General features: G+C 47.2%; 1 protein-coding gene and 1 long non-coding RNA gene across 8 annotated transcripts in view; one reads left to right on the top strand and one right to left on the bottom strand.

Moving 5' to 3' along the window:
• Positions 1-13,309, top strand: part of SEMA4A (semaphorin 4A) — a 105,589-nt gene extending 92,280 nt beyond the window's left edge. For all 7 annotated transcript variants that reach the window (XM_063946845.1, XM_063946850.1, XM_063946847.1 and 4 more), the window contains exons 7-15: positions 527-643; positions 786-925; positions 3,632-3,804; positions 5,415-5,565; positions 5,776-5,962; positions 6,086-6,207; positions 8,528-8,688; positions 8,828-8,943; positions 9,203-13,309. In XM_063946845.1, coding sequence (XP_063802915.1) covers positions 527-643; positions 786-925; positions 3,632-3,804; positions 5,415-5,565; positions 5,776-5,962; positions 6,086-6,207; positions 8,528-8,688; positions 8,828-8,943; positions 9,203-9,837 — 1,802 coding nt within the window. In that variant the 3' untranslated portion in view covers positions 9,838-13,309. The remainder of the gene's footprint in view (positions 1-526; positions 644-785; positions 926-3,631; positions 3,805-5,414; positions 5,566-5,775; positions 5,963-6,085; positions 6,208-8,527; positions 8,689-8,827; positions 8,944-9,202) is intronic.
• A 2,319-nt stretch (positions 13,310-15,628) lies between these two features.
• The window catches only part of LOC134980162 (uncharacterized), a 46,549-nt gene continuing 45,773 nt past the window's right edge, over positions 15,629-16,404 (bottom strand). Inside the window, exon 3 of the long non-coding RNA XR_010190344.1 lies at positions 15,629-16,052. This is a non-coding gene — a long non-coding RNA (uncharacterized LOC134980162). The remainder of the gene's footprint in view (positions 16,053-16,404) is intronic.

Raw genomic sequence — 16,404 nt, 5'->3', positions numbered from 1 at the left:
CCTATACCTCCCATCCTATGCATTCTGTCCTACTCACGGAATCATTCTGGGAGCAGAGGTGCAAAATAGACATTGAAAAGTGCAATAGCAGCCGTAGGGAGTCAGTGGATGTGACGTTTAAAGCTTGCACACAGTGAAGTAGCCATATGTGGGCTGAGAATACAGCTTATACATTCACTAGTGACCGGTGACATCACTGAGAGTGCAGCTCACATTATACATTCACTAGTGACATCACTGAAAGTGCTGCCTATCCATTGACTAGTGACATCACTGAGAATGCAGCCTATCCAGTCACTAGTGACCGGTGACATCACTGAGAATACAGCCTGTCCATTCACTAGTGACCAGTGACATCACTGAGAATACAGCTTATCCATTCACTAGGCGTGTCGGTGCTGTGTGATGTCAGTCAGTGAGTTTCTGGAAAGCATTGGTTACAGGAAGTGATTATGTAATCCTGTGTTTCTTCCAGGAACTTTCTTAAATGATAATTATCTCCCTTCCTTTTTTCTCTTTATTGTAGAAGGGGAGCTATATACTGGAACAAGTTATAATTTCTTGGGCAATGACCCCGTCATCCTCCGAACCCTCGGCAACAAGACGTCTCTGAAGACGGAAGCGTCCCTGGGCTGGTTGCACTGTAAGCTCTTGACTATTAATCATAAACCTCCATATACATTGGGGTGTTTGGGTTGTATCGGCAGTGGTATAAGCCCATCGCGAGCACAACACAAGGTGAAGTCACGCAGCTGTCGCTAACTCGCGCTCTCTCTTTGTCGCAGCGGACGCCTCCTTTGTAGGATCCTTCTACATCCCAGGCTCCGAGTCGGACGGGAAGGTCTATTTCTTCTTCGAAGAGACCGCAAAGGAGTTTGATTTCTTCGACAAGTTGACGGTGTCCCGAGTCGCCCGGGTTTGCAAAGTGAGTTCCTGCGCGGTGACCCAGCCAGGGCGGCAAACGTGGCTTTTATATGCATGACGTTATTATGTTATAGCGCTTATCAGATTCAGATAGTACGTTGTGACAGTATGACTAGAAATCAGGATATAGAAGATATTACACAGGGAACATAGGAGAACACCTAGAGGTAACGGGTAAATTATACAGGGAACATAGGAGAACACCTAGAGGTAACGGGTAATTATACAGGGCACATAGGAGAACACCTAGAGGTAACGGGTAATTATACAGGGCACATAGGAGAACACCTAGAGGTAACGGGTAATTATACAGGGCACATAGGAGAACACCTAGAGGTAACGGGATATTATACAGGGCACATAGGAGAACACCTAGAGGTAACGGGTAATTATACAGGGAACATAGGAGAACACCTAGAGGTAACGGGTAATTATACAGGGCACATAGGAGAACACCTAGAGGTAACGGGTAATTATACAGGGAACATAGGAGAACACCTAGAGGTAACGGGTAATTATACAGGGAACATAGGAGAACACCTAGAGGTAACGGGTAATTATACAGGGCACATAGGAGAACACCTAGAGGTAACGGGTAATTATACAGGGCACATAGGAGAACACCTAGAGGTAACGGGATATTATACAGGGAACATAGGAGAACACCTAGAGGTAACGGGTAATTATACAGGGCACATAGGAGAACACCTAGAGGTAACGGGTAATTATACAGGGAACATAGGAGAACACCTAGAGGTAACGGGTAATTATACAGGGAACATAGGAGAACACCTAGAGGTAACGGGTAATTATACAGGGCACATAGGAGAACACCTAGAGGTAACGGGATATTATACAGGGAACATAGGAGAACACCTAGAGGTAACGGGTAATTATACAGGGCACATAGGAGAACACCTAGAGGTAACGGGTAATTATACAGGGCACATAGGAGAACACCTAGAGGTAACGGGATATTATACAGGGAACATAGGAGAACACCTAGAGGTAACGGGTAATTATACAGGGCACATAGGAGAACACCTAGAGGTAACGGGTAATTAATACAGGGAACATACGAGAACACCTAGAGGTAACGGGTAATTATACAGGGCACATAGGAGAACACCTAGAGGTAACGGGTAATTATACAGGGAACATAGAACACCTAGAGGTAACGGGTAATTATACAGGGCACATAGGAGAACACCTAGAGGTAACGGGTAATTATACAGGGCACATAGGAGAACACCTAGAGGTAACGGGATATTATACAGGGAACATAGGAGAACACCTAGAGGTAACGGGTAATTATACAGGGCACATAGGAGAACACCTAGAGGTAACGGGTAATTAATACAGGGAACATACGAGAACACCTAGAGGTAACGGGTAATTATACAGGGCACATAGGAGAACACCTAGAGGTAACGGGTAATTATACAGGGAACATAGAACACCTAGAGGTAACGGGTAATTATACAGGGAACATAGGAGAACACCTAGAGGTAACGGGTAATTAATACAGGGAACATACGAGAACACCTAGAGGTAACGGGTAATTATACAGGGCACATAGGAGAACACCTAGAGGTAACGGGTAATTATACAGGGAACATAGGAGAACACCTAGAGGTAACGGGTAATTATACAGGGAACATAGGAGAACACCTAGAGGTAACGGGTAATTATACAGGGCACATAGGAGAACACCTAGAGGTAACGGGATATTATACAGGGAACATAGGAGAACACCTAGAGGTAACGGGTAATTATACAGGGCACATAGGAGAACACCTAGAGGTAACGGGTAAATTATACAGGGAACATACGAGAACACCTAGAGGTAACGGGTAATTATACAGGGCACATAGGAGAACACCTAGAGGTAACGGGTAATTATACAGGGAACATAGGAGAACACCTAGAGGTAACGGGTAATTATACAGGGCACATAGGAGAACACCTAGAGGTAACGGGATATTATACAGGGCACATAGGAGAACACCTAGAGGTAACGGGTAATTAGGATACAGCTTTCCACTAGGACACTAGGCTGATATATGAAGTGGTAAGAGTGGAGAAGTTGCCTATAGCAACCAGTCAACTTTGACTTATCGTGCATCAAGCACATTCTATAAAATGATAGGTGGATGCTGATTGGTGTTATGGTATTTCTTATAGTACAGTTATTACATATTATATTACACCTGGTGTAAGGGCAGTCAGTACTGTGACAGTACAGTATCATACCTATTCATACTGGGGTACTGAACTCCAATCTACGAGTGACCCCATCAGGTCATGTTTTCAGGATTTCTTTTCATACACGGGATCAGTGATTATCTCACCTGTTTCCACAGACATGTGGAAAACATGACCTGTTAGGGTAGCTGAGGGTTATAGTAGATAACCTTTGTATTCTAATGATGTTATTACATTTATGAGACTGTTTTAGGGTATTCATAAATACACTAAGTACAGTATATTACGGAGCCCCACATTTGTTAAACAGGGGCCCCTATGCATCTCCTGGTGCCGCAGATGTCACCATCCTGATGATGTGGCGGGAGGACACCTGTGATCTTGTAATCACAGGCAGGTGACGCCGGCCCCCAGGGACTGCTGGAGGAAGATGCCTCTCCGCCATGTGTACCTGTCCAGTCACCGGGGGGAAGTGTAACCTCTCCGTGTGACTTTATTCTAGAATGACGTTGGTGGGGATAAGGTCCTACAGAGGAAATGGACCACGTTCCTGAAGGCCCAGCTGGTCTGCTCGCACCGCAACAACTTTCCCTTTAACGTCCTGCGCCACGTGGCCTTCCTGTATCCTGGGGACCCCCAGAAGAGCACTTTCTATGGGGTGTTCAGCTCTCAGTGGTGAGTATGGCAGCGGGGGGAGGTGAGGTCTCAATAATCGGGTATGTCATCCGGCATGGGGACAGACAGGGCCACTTCCATGAACTATGCATGATGGGATTGTGTTCTGCTGTTCTGCCATGAAGTAAGATATGAACGGTATTCCCGTGTGTGAATATCTGTATACATCACACATTATACGTTGTGTCGCTCCGGCATCCTCTAATGCAGGGGTGGGGAACCTCAGGCCCGCGGGCCGTATAAGGCCCGCAAAGCCACTTGATCTGGCCCTCACAGGCTCACCTAACCAAGGGAGATGCCGGGCGCCCGCTGAGATTTTGTTACTAGCGGGCGAACGGCTACTTCCCCTCAGCAGCGGCTGGAGGTAGGAGCTCACTCCTGAGCTCCGGCTTCCGGCTCTGGCAGTGCGCGTGTGTGCCTGTGCGGTGCTATGGGAGAGATGTCATCACGTCTCTCCCATAGTTCTGAGGAGCGAGCGGCCAGGGGGAGGGCAAGGGTCCGGAAGCAGGAGCGGGGCTGGGGAGTATTGTGTTTTTTCTTTCTTTTAATGTGTGTGTGTAAGCGGCGCTACTAGGGGTCATATCTAGTGGGGGCATATATCTACTGGGGGCAGGCTAATTTTTAAGTTGATAATTTTTGTATAGCCCCCGAAGGTTTTTAGAAATATCCAAATGGCCCTTGGTAGAAAATAGGTTCCCCACCCCTGCTCTAATGGAAGTACTGACTTTGTAATGAACAAAGAAATGGTGCTTTCCCTTTAAATCTGACTGGCTTTAATCTTAATTGAGGCAAAGCAGAGTCCCAGGGATCGGACTGTATGTCTGAGACACGGCATATATACAGCAGGATCAATGTTTATGTTTACATGACGGTAATATCCCACGAGGAGCTATAAATCCGAGTACAGTCAATACGCAGTACAGATATACCTGAACTTCTCCGTCTGATCACCGCTACTCCGATCAATAATGATCAATAATGATTTGCTGCATCCGCTAATGAGCAGCCAGTACTGCTCGCGGACAATACATGTCTAAGCAATGGGTTCTAGGTGCAGGGAATGGCTTCCCCCGGAGCGTTTAACCAAGGGATTATATGGTCACCTTAGGCCTACACACTCTGGTGCACCGCAACGAAAGACACCTTAGGTTTTGCTGTTGCGTGTCCATAGGTTCACACATGGCACATGTCGGTGACCGCACTCTACCTTCTCTGTGACCTAGATGTGTGGAGAGTTGGACATGGCTCAGCCCATCTCCTCCCGCCATCAAGCAGTCAAGCGCCACTTGCGCAAACCGCGCGTATGAGTACAGATCTGGTTGGTCAGTTTAATCAGATGTCATTGTATAGTAAACATTTTTTTGGTATGACCCCCATAAGTGTAAATAGGGCCATCAGCAGCTTTGAAAGGTTGATCTGATTACGCAGCCAACTGTTCATTCGGCACTCATGTCGACCAACCAGATCTGCCCATGAAGGTTTTACAGTGGGCGGGGCATACAGCGGAGGGCCTTTCTTGTGTCGTAGTGACAGGCCCTACCGTATAGCTGACCTGTGACCTTTACACTCGTCCACTGGATCTGTCACCATGTTCTCATTCTCCATCCTAGGCAGGTGGGTGGTTCCAGCAGCTCCGCCGTCTGCTCCTTCAAACTAAAGGACATTGAGACGGTTTTCAACGGGAACTACAAGGAGCAGAACAAAGAGAGTTCCAAGTGGACGAGATACACAGGACCAGTGTCCAATCCACGGCCCGGCAGTGTAAGTACCACTACTGCCACTACGCCCATCATCCGCTACTCCAGTAGGTCATTACCATTAATATAGCGATTAGTGGCTGCAGTACCACAGGTGGCCAGCTGCTGGGGTGGCAGTGTTGCAGAGAGTTTGTCACCATTAAACCTATAGGTGTCAATTAAATTGAGGATTGATCATGTGACGCTGTTGACCGTTCTTCTTACCCTCCCCCAGTGCTCCTCAGGGAAATTCTCAGACACCGACCTCAACTTCATGAAAGATCACTTCCTGATGGATGATCAAGTTTCTCCAGTCGGCAAGGACCCCGTGCTTATCAAACAGAGCGTCAGCTATACGCAGATTGCCATAGACTCTGTCCAGGCCTTACACGGTACCTACACAGTGATGTACCTGGGCACAGGTAAGTGCCTATTCATCTAGTCCTGTACAGTGCTTTTTTTCTACCCTCTGCTGGTCACGCATGGTTCTGCATCATTCACTGTGGCCTGTAATAATCACAATTATTTTCTCCTGCCCTTTTCAGGCACGGGTTCCTTGCACAAGGCCGTCCTGGTGAAAGATGGCACAGAATCTCACATCATCGAGGAGCTAGATCTACTGCCAAACTCAGAGCCCATTGAGACCCTTCAACTGGTTCCCAGCAAGGTAAGGCGCCAGGCACTGGGGGATCCAGAGGTGTGTCTTCCTTATGTAAAGCGGCTGCTGATAACATTCACAAATATATACCTCTTCCCAACGATGTTGTTCCGCGGTATCCGCTATTATCTGGCAAGGATGGCAAGGCGGTGTGCATCAATGGAATTACTGGCAGGACGTCACATAGGAATAAACAATACTGCATTCAACGCTAGAACGTTCAGAGTTGTCCCAAATCCAGTAGTCCGTTTATACACTCCCTCCTGATTGTGGGTGTAGCAGCCATATTTTGGGTGACCCCATTTGTTTTACAGGAACTTGAATATCGGCTAATAGACTGATGTAGTACTTTCATAGATAGACCCCAAAATTTAGACTCATACCGCATAAAAATAATGCGCTAGGTTTTCTGTGCAGGACGTCTAAAAAATGATTTATTAATCTACAGAATACATATAACGCGTGTCCATCGCACAGATCCGGTCACCGCTTATCTGGTCTCATTATTGTGGCCGCTGTAGAGTTTCCGTTCAGGATTTCCAGAATGATGTCTTAGAGAGCAGTAAAATTTTCCAACGCATTTCATCTTCAACCCCTGATAAAAGCGAATTAATAGAAGAAATGCGTTGGAAACCTTGTACTACTCTCTACGACACCATTCTGGAAATCCTGAAGGGAAACTGTACAAGGCGTGTGAGCCACAGAAGGAAACCAGATAAGCCGTTACTATATTAGTTTGCTGTTCATGCATTATTTTTAGTCTTTAGAGTAATAAAATCTACATTTTTAGCATAAGTGATGTATGCGTTTATTTCTCTGTCACAATGTCCTGCCTGATGTCGCCCAACCGGGTTTGCTTTGGAAATTATTGCAACTTTAAAACGTCGGCCGACCACCCCGGGGACTCGATAACGCCTGCACAGCGCAGGCTGAGAGTGACCGTTATCCCCAATTATTACCTCGCAGTCTGCAATTAATATGACGTTCTGTTTGTTCCTCACCAGACGTATGATGACTATTTACAGTGCATCTGATTATTTCTGATTAGAATGTCAGTAGAAGTAGCTGGGGAAATAATAACGCAGAAACTAAACATTACACCTGATTAACAACAAAAGGGCAAAGCAGACGCTACTATATATAGGAAACTGGCACTTGGGATAACTTAAAAGTTAATTTCGCAGTGAGTGGGCTAGAAAATAACACAGGGAATAGCCGGATCAATTAGACCAGCAAATAGGCCCCTATTTGTTTATAGATTTTGTAATTATTCAAATATGGCTGGAGCGACTGAGTGATACAGTTCAGGATTGAAAAGGCTAGTGCCGGAGCATGCAGTATGAACATGGCTCTGGCTTCTGGGGTGCCTAAGAGGGGGGGGCATCCGGTTGCTTGGCGAGAAGGGTTGTTTTAGGGGAGTGCTGGGTATATCCCGGTAATTTTGAAGATTGAGGCAAATATGAACTTCAATATGCTATGGCCACGCCCTTCTAGTGTGTCCACGCCTCTTGCGTTAGCAACCCCAATCATTATGAAAAGTTGGCTCTTATTATTATATTTCTATTATGTAATAGCAGAAGGGCAGCACTCTAGTCGTTTTAATAAACTGTGTACAGGGCCCACGGTTGTTTAGCAATGTTTCAAAATTTTATTTAATTCTTTCATCTGGATAGAAAACAGTCTTACCTTAAAAAGCTACCAAATACCAATGAGAGGACGTCCATTATCCCGAAACAGCCGGACCTGTACACAGTTTTTTAAGATATCTAGCGTTCCACCCTTCTGCTAAATTGTCCGTTCCCTCTTTGCTGAGAGAGTAGTTTGGAAGCCACCAGGATGCATGGTGGAATTGACGGTATGCCGTTATGTTCCCGACTTTCGGGATGCCAGCGGTCGAAATCCTCACACCGAAATCCTGACAGGCTTTGAAATGCCGGCGGTTGACCACCACCCTGGGGAGAATAGAACCTTGTGGTGGCCGAAGCGTGGCAAGCGCAGCGAGGGGACACACTGCGCTCGATGTTGGGATTCCGGTCTCCGTATTTCGACGCCGGGATCCCATCAGTCGGGAAATCATACTGATCCCGTATTGACCACCACACATCCTGTACTCCTGACATTGTAATATATATATATTTTGTATCTTTTTTTATTTTATGGTTGTTATTAGTTGGTCTTTTATATTACAGTAGTATAAATCATGCTGCAGGTTTACTAGTCCTTTCCGGTAGACTCCTCTGTGATACCATATGATACTAGCTTCTAGTCTGACCTCTGTAGTATATAACCTGTAATAATGTGTTCCTGTGATCACTGTCTTCTCCTACAGGAAATCCTATACGTTGGCTCCACAGCCGGCATCCTGCAGATTCCCCTGGCCAACTGCAGCGTCTACAGGACCTGTTTCGAGTGTATTCTGGCCAGAGACCCTTATTGCGCCTGGAACTTGCAAAGCCGGGAATGCCAGAGCACCCCAAAGGATGGTAACTTGTAAGTGGCTGGCGATACTCCACACACAACACGTGCGGTTCCCCCCCTCCCCCAGCCCTATGCTTGGGGGGATGTGGACCCTCTAACCAGACAGCTGTTGTGGCCTTCAGTGTATACTGATCAGTTTCTGTTCCCGCAGAGCTTTCTGGCTGCAGGACATAGAGACCGGAAACCCGAATAGCACTTGTCTCAGCCCTACGTCGAAACTAAGATCTACCCGACCGGGGCCGGACACGGACAACCCCCCAATGAGAGGTGAGCCAATGTGCGGGGTGCTAGCGATGGCTGAAGGAGGCTGGTTCACTAGTTATCAACTCAATTATTGCTTATCGATTGTTAACTTTTTTCTATAATGTAAATCTGAGGTGCTCTGAAGACGCCCATATAGGTTTCGGAAGAGTGGCTGCGCCTGCCCAGAAGTTTTATAGTGCTTATATGAGTGACTTAGGGTCAGGATAATTTGCTGGGTGCCTGCTAGCCTTACTGACCACTAACATCTTCTCTCTATCACCAGCTGAGAACTACACGGCCTCTTATAACACCATCCTCAAACTGCAGTGTCCGGAGCTGTCTTCCCTGGCCACCTACAGCTGGAAGAGGCTGGGACAAGCCACCGAGAAACAGATGGTCACCTCCAAGGAAACTCTGATAGTCATTGTGAGGAGCGACACTCTGGGGCTGTACGAGTGCTGGGCCAACGAGAATGGGTTTAAGTACAAAGTGGCTCAGTACTGGGTGAAAGACCCCAACGGGGTTGACGTCAGCCACCGAGGCACCGGTGACGGTAACTTCGGCTTGGAGAATGACCTGTCCTTCAGCAGCCACGAGCAGAATTACTACAAACCTTTTGTGGCGGTGACGGTGCTGCTGACATTGACGCTCTGTGGGGGCTTGTTCCTGACTCTCTACACCTGCCGGGACCGAATCAAAGTGAAGAGCAAAATTCAGGGTTGCAGCACCCCAGAGACGGAGAAACTGTCCGCCTCCAAACAGCCGGACAAAACCCCTCTGAATGGCTTATACCAAAATGTTGGCAACTTTGCCCAACCGTGCTGCCCTATGGGTAGGGCCAACGGGAACATGGATGTGGACAATAATAGCGTGAACATGATGCCCAATGGGGCGATGGAGGGAGCTGCTGATGTCTAAGCTAGGTAGATCATTCCTGTTATATACCATTCTCACCTTTCCTGTCCGCCTGCGGTGCAGCAGCCGGTAGCTGTCCCCGGATGTGCCCGGCACTCAACAGGTTCTACAACAGCTTTGAACTTCACCGTTTGTGGGAAGTTACTTAAAATTTAAATTGGGCTGGAGCCTTCTACCTCCGTGGCTGAGAGACACCGCCCCACCCAGCGGGACCAAATGAAAACTTGTTTTACAATAAGCCACGACGGGTGATTGGTCCAAGTAGCCAGAAACCTCTTGCCCCTTGGGTACATCCTGTCGCCCTTTTTATAATGTGAACGCCATTGTATATAGAGAAATGACATGATCACTGCCGGACAGACGGCAGCTGCAGCGGTGCTGTGTCAAACCCAGCACTGGTACCCTCGCCGAGCCAGCGGGATCTCTGGGTACCCCTCCTGCCACGCTCCACCAGCACACAAGAAGCATTACTGCCAGGGGGCGGGCTGCCTGTCATTACGCAGCAATGACTTCTGCATGTGTACTACATGTGACCAAAGTACAAGTGTGTCTATAGAGTGTGTGTATACACCGATCACCCTCCATACAGTGTACAGTGTGTGTGTATACACTGATCAACCTCCATGCAGTGTACAGTGTGTGTGTGTGTGTGTGTGTGTGTGTATACACTGATCAACCTCCATGCAGTGTACAGTGTGTGTGTGTGTGTGTATACACTGATCAACCTCCATGCAGTGTACAGTGTGTGTGTATACACCGATCACCCTCCATGCAGTGTGTGTGTGTGTATACACGGATCACCCTCCATACAGTGTACAGTGTGTGTGTATACACCGATCACCCTCCATACAGTGTACAGTGTGTGTGTATACACCGATCACCATCCATACAGTGTACAGTGTGTGTGTGTACACCGATCACCCTCCATACAGTGTGTGTGTGTGTGTGTATACACCGATCACCCTCCATACAGTGTGTGTGTGTGTGTACACCGATCACCCTCCATACAGTGTACAGTGTGTGTGTATACACCGATCACCCTCCATACAGTGTGTGTGTGTGTGTACACCGATCACCCTCCATACATTGTGTGTGTGTACACCGATCACCCTCCATACAGTGTACAGTGTGTGTGTATACACCGATCACCCTCCATACAGTGTGTGTGTGTGTGTGTACACCGATCACCTTCTGTACAGTGTGTGTGTGTGTGTGTGTGTGTGTGTGTGTGTGTGTGTGTATACACTGATCAACCTCCATGCAGTGTACAGTGTGTGTGTGTGTGTGTGTGTGTGTGTATACTGATCAATCTCCATGCAGTGTGTGTGTGTGTGTGTATACACTGATCAACCTCCATGCAGTGTACAGTGTGTGTGTGTGTGTATACACTGATCAACCTCCATGCAGTGTACAGTGTGTGTGTGTATACACTGATCAACCTCCATGCAGTGTACAGTGTGTGTGTGTATACACGGATCAACCTCCATGCAGTGTACAGTGTGTGTGTGTATACATGTATCACCCTCCGTGCAGTGTACGTGTGTATACACGGATCACCCTCCATACAGTGTGTGTGTATATACACGGATCACCCTCCATGCAGTGTACAGTGTATGTGTGTATATACATGGATCACCCTCCATGCAGTGTACAGTGTATGTGTGTATATACACGGATCACCCCCCATGCAGTGTACAGTGTGTGTATATACACGGATCACCCTCCATGCAGTGTACAGTGTGTGTGTATATACACGGATCACCCTCCATGCAGTGTACGTGTGTATATACACGGATCACCCTCCATGCAGTGTACAGTGTATGTGTGTATATACACGAATCACCCTCCATGCAGTGTACAGTGTGTGTGTATACACGGATCACCCTCCATGCAGTGTACAGTGTGTGTGTGTGTGTATGTATATATATATATATATATATATATATATATATATATATATATACACGGATCACCCTCCATGCAGTGTACAGTGTGTGTATACATGGATCAACCTCCATGCAGTGTACAGTGTGTGTGTATATACACGGATCACCCTCCATGCAGTGTACAGTGTGTGTGTGTGTATACACGGATCACCCTCCATGCAGTGTACAGTGTGTGTATACACGGATCACCCTCCATGCAGTGTACAGTGTACGTGTGTGTGTGTGTGTGTGTGTGTGTGTGTCTGTATATACACGGATCACCCTCCATGCAGTGTACAGTGTGTGTGTGTATACACGGATCACCCTCCATGCAGTGTACAGTGTGTGTGTGTGTGTGTGTGTGTGTATACACAGATTACCCTCCATGCAGTGTACAGCATACCTCCCAACGTGACCCTCTCCAGGAGGGACAGAATGCTCTGCTTCTGGACTTCCCTCTTAATATATGATTGCCCTCACCTGTGGTGAAACACCTTTCTTATCCATCAACCTGTTCAAAACAGGTGAAGGCAATCATAAATTGAGAGGGAAGTCCAGAAGCAGAGCATTCTGTCCCTCCTGGAGAGGGTCATGTTGGGAGGTATGGTACAGTGTGTGTGTATATACACGGATCACACTCCATGCAGTGTACAGTGTGTGTGTGTGTATATACACGGATCACACTCCATGCAGTGTACAGTGTGTGTATATACACGGATCACCCTCCATGCAGTGTACAGAGTGTGTGTGTATATACACGGATCACACTCCATGCAGTGTACAGTGTGTGTATATACACGGATCACCCTCCATGCAGTGTACAGAGTGTGTGTGTATATACACGGATCACACTCCATGCAGTGTACAGTGTGTGTATATACACGGATCACCCTCCATGCAGTGTACAGTGTGTGTGTGTGTGTGTATATACACGGATCACACTCCATGCAGTGTACAGTGTGTGTGTGTGTATATACACGGATCACACTCCATGCAGTGTACAGTGTGTGTATATACACGGATCACCCTCCATGCAGTGTACAGAGTGTGTGTGTATATACACGGATCACACTCCATGCAGTGTACAGTGTGTGTATATACACGGATCACCCTCCATGCAGTGTACAGAGTGTGTGTGTATATACACGGATCACACTCCATGCAGTGTACAGTGTGTGTATATACACGGATCACCCTCCATGCAGTGTACAGTGTGTGTGTATATACACGGATCACACTCCATGCAGTGTACAGTGTGTGTATATACACGGATCACCCTCCATGCAGTGTACAGTGTGTGTATATACACGGATCACCCTCCATGCAGTGTACAGTGTGTGTGTGTATACACGGATCACCCTCCATGCAGTGTACAGAGTGTGTGTATTATCGGTGTATAGGTGTACAGGTCCCTGTTTGGGATGCGTTTCCGCATCTGTCTCCTGTTGTTGCAGTACCGTATCAGTATTATAGGGGGCGCTGTGTGCATGAAGAGTCGAAGCCAAGTGTGTTTTTGTTTTTTATTATTATTTATAAAAGATTAAATAGAACCATGGTCGGTCTGGTCTGTAGCCCTGCCGGGCGTCTGCGTCCTGTGTAATGAACATGTGCGTCATCCTTGCACTAATGAGGGTCACTACCATTGTGCTACACAAACTATCAGACGTAATCTGGGCTCGAACAAGCAACGGAGGGTGTTATACATTCCTGTGATATAGAATTCAGTCGAGGGCAGAGGTTGCTGGTTACCGCGGGGTTAAACATGGCATCTCCCGGGTATTCACCCCGAAATGTAGAACAGCAACCACGTTATAAACCAAACACGCCGTACATTGCTTCTACCATAATGGCCGGGTGACATTACTGAGAGATATAGGTACCGCTCAGCGATCGCCGTCACATGATCATCGCGGTGCCTGCACAGAGCGACTTGGATGCAACTGCGAGAAGATTGGGTGTGCGTATATCTCTGTATGTGCGATGTGCAGACAATAAGCACTGGTTACATAAACCACAAATAATACTCATATAATTATCATTATACCTAGACGCCCCTTAATAAGGGTAAATATCTGTAGATATTGGTGGTATGGGAATCTGTATAGCGTTCCTTCAGCTGCGCTCCATGCGGATGTACAGAACACCTTACAATGTCTCCTCTCCAGCCCTGCTGGCTCCTTATTCATTAGCAGGATATTTAAAACTAAAGAAAGAAAATGCAACAACACAGGAACCCAATCATTCTGACTGATCCCATGTACTAACGCTGAGAGGGCTGGACAATGGCTGCGCTGTGTGCTATTGCGCCACCTTGTGGTTATCCAAGATCACTGCAGATTTTAGCAACATTAATGCCTTCTCAATTGTGATTGTACAGTGTGTGTGTGACGGACACCAAGGCCGGATTATAGGGTGGGAGGCGCGGTCGCTACTCACACAGGAGTTTCCAGAAGTGCTGCTGCTGCTGGGAGCCGAGCCTCTGTCATGGTGTGTGTGTGTGTGTGTGTGTGTAGATGTGTGTCACTGATGCACCACAGAGGTGAGGAGCAGAGTTAGTCTTTTATATATAAAGCTGTTGGCTGGAGGGGCATGGCCTGTGCGGGGTGTGGGAGGGGTGAGCACAGGACCCCGCCCCTCCGCTGGCGCACCGGCCTCTCCTCCCAATCACAGCACTTCTCACCCCACACAGGGTGTCATCCCTTCATGCCGGACTGATTTAACCCCCACCCCCCCCACACACACACACACAAACACACCACCCCGCTGGTAAGTGGCCACACACGTCCACCGGTGCCTCCGCTGTGATCCCTGCGAGACCGTCTGATGGTTCCTTGATCCGTTTCCGGGTTACTGCTGCTACTTGTTGCCGAGTCCCGGAATGGCGAGTAACCTGGCGCTGCATCATAGTATATGGAGGAGGGGGTACAGAGTATGTTGTATATGGCGGTAGCAGTATACGGAGGAGGGGTGTGCCCTGTATATGGGGGGCACTATATGGGGGGGGGTGCAGGGTGTATATAGGGGCAGTATATGCGCCGGAGCAGTGTTTGCTTTTTATATATATATATATATATATATATATATATATATATATACACACACACACACACACTATATATAATACATAAACAGAAGATGTGTGTGTGTCTGGGACTGATGACGGCCAGTTTCTCATCTGATCTTACTGAAAGTCCCTTAGTGAATAGTCAGAGACTGAGGTCATTGGGGGGAATTCAGACCTGATCTCTAGGCTGCGTTTTCATACAGCGGGCGATCAGGTCTAAACTGCGTATGCACCACAATGCGCAGGCGCATCGCATGGGTACAAAGCGGATCGACGCTCAGCGATGGGTTTGTGCGAAGGATCCATTCGCACAGGCGTTTGCAAGAAGATTGACAGCAAGAGGGCGTTTGTGGGTGTCAACTGAGCGTTTTCACGGAGTGGTTGGAAAAACACAGGCGTGTCAAAGCGTTTGCAGGGAGGGTTCCTGACGTCAATTCCGGTCTTAGACAGGCTGAAGTGATCGCAGCGGCCGAGTAAGTCCTGGGCTGCGCAGAGACTGCGCTAAATCTGCAAGTGTGCCAACGCATGTGTAGCAGAGCTGTACGAACAAAGCTAATATACTCTCCCCTATAGACGGTGACTATGCGAACGCAAGACTGCAAAAAAACCCTAGCGAGCAAACAGCTCTCAATGACCCCCATAGTGACAGCAGCACAAAGTGTACAATTGCTTACTACGGTAGCAACCTCTGCCTGACCACTAGAGGGAGCTTCAGCAAGCCACAGGAGTAAAATAAAAAAACATTAAATAAAAAAATAACTTGTCTGGTATGTGTACGCAGGGAACCGAAAAATATGCTCTCTCCTATTTTGAAGAGCTTTTAATCAAGGTAATTATAACAGTCACTTGCGGGTTTTCATTACACACAGTCTCAATACGAAACAGTCCTCATCCCAGGGACAGCCCCCTCCAAACAGGACTGACAGTCTAATGTTGGAGGCATGCAAATGTCAGCTTTAAGAGATGGCAATTCAAGTCCGCAGTGATGTCACCGCCTGGTCCATGAGCAAGTCATTTACGTTAGTGATGTCACTGAATCTATGTTCCCTCTAACCTGAGCGGTCTGTCATCAAAGAGTAACATATTTAAACACATTTTGCACAACATTAGCTGCACATGTTCAGTTCCATTAGGCGGCCATCTTGGTTGCGTGGTTTGGGCCTCCGGCCACAGACGCTGCCATTTCCGAGTCTCTCGGCTTAGAAGGCGCTGCCCAGAAGGAAATCTGTCTGTAAGAAGAATATGACGGGGTTAGAAAATGTATACTCTTATTCGTACAAATGTAAACCTGATACAGGATTATTAATTAGATGATATGCAGTATTCTTGTGCTTCAGAAAAGAGACAGCTGTGCTACATTGCTAACCCAGGAGCTTACAATCTAATCCTACATTATTATTATTATTATTATGACAGGCGCGGTGGCGTCTAGATTGCACAGATTCCTTGGCATCATGTAATATATATCGTCTATAGTACAGAATGTATTATCACATAAATCATTTACAGAGGTTTATATCTATATATATATATAACGCATACACCCTAATATTCGCTGTCTGATTCAGAAGACATGGGGGG

Source organism: Pseudophryne corroboree, chromosome 12 (assembly GCF_028390025.1).
Source record: "Pseudophryne corroboree isolate aPseCor3 chromosome 12, aPseCor3.hap2, whole genome shotgun sequence".
Taxonomy (NCBI): domain Eukaryota; kingdom Metazoa; phylum Chordata; class Amphibia; order Anura; family Myobatrachidae; genus Pseudophryne; species Pseudophryne corroboree.
Note: the sequence above shows the minus strand (reverse complement) of the source record. Positions and strands in the feature narration are given on the sequence as shown.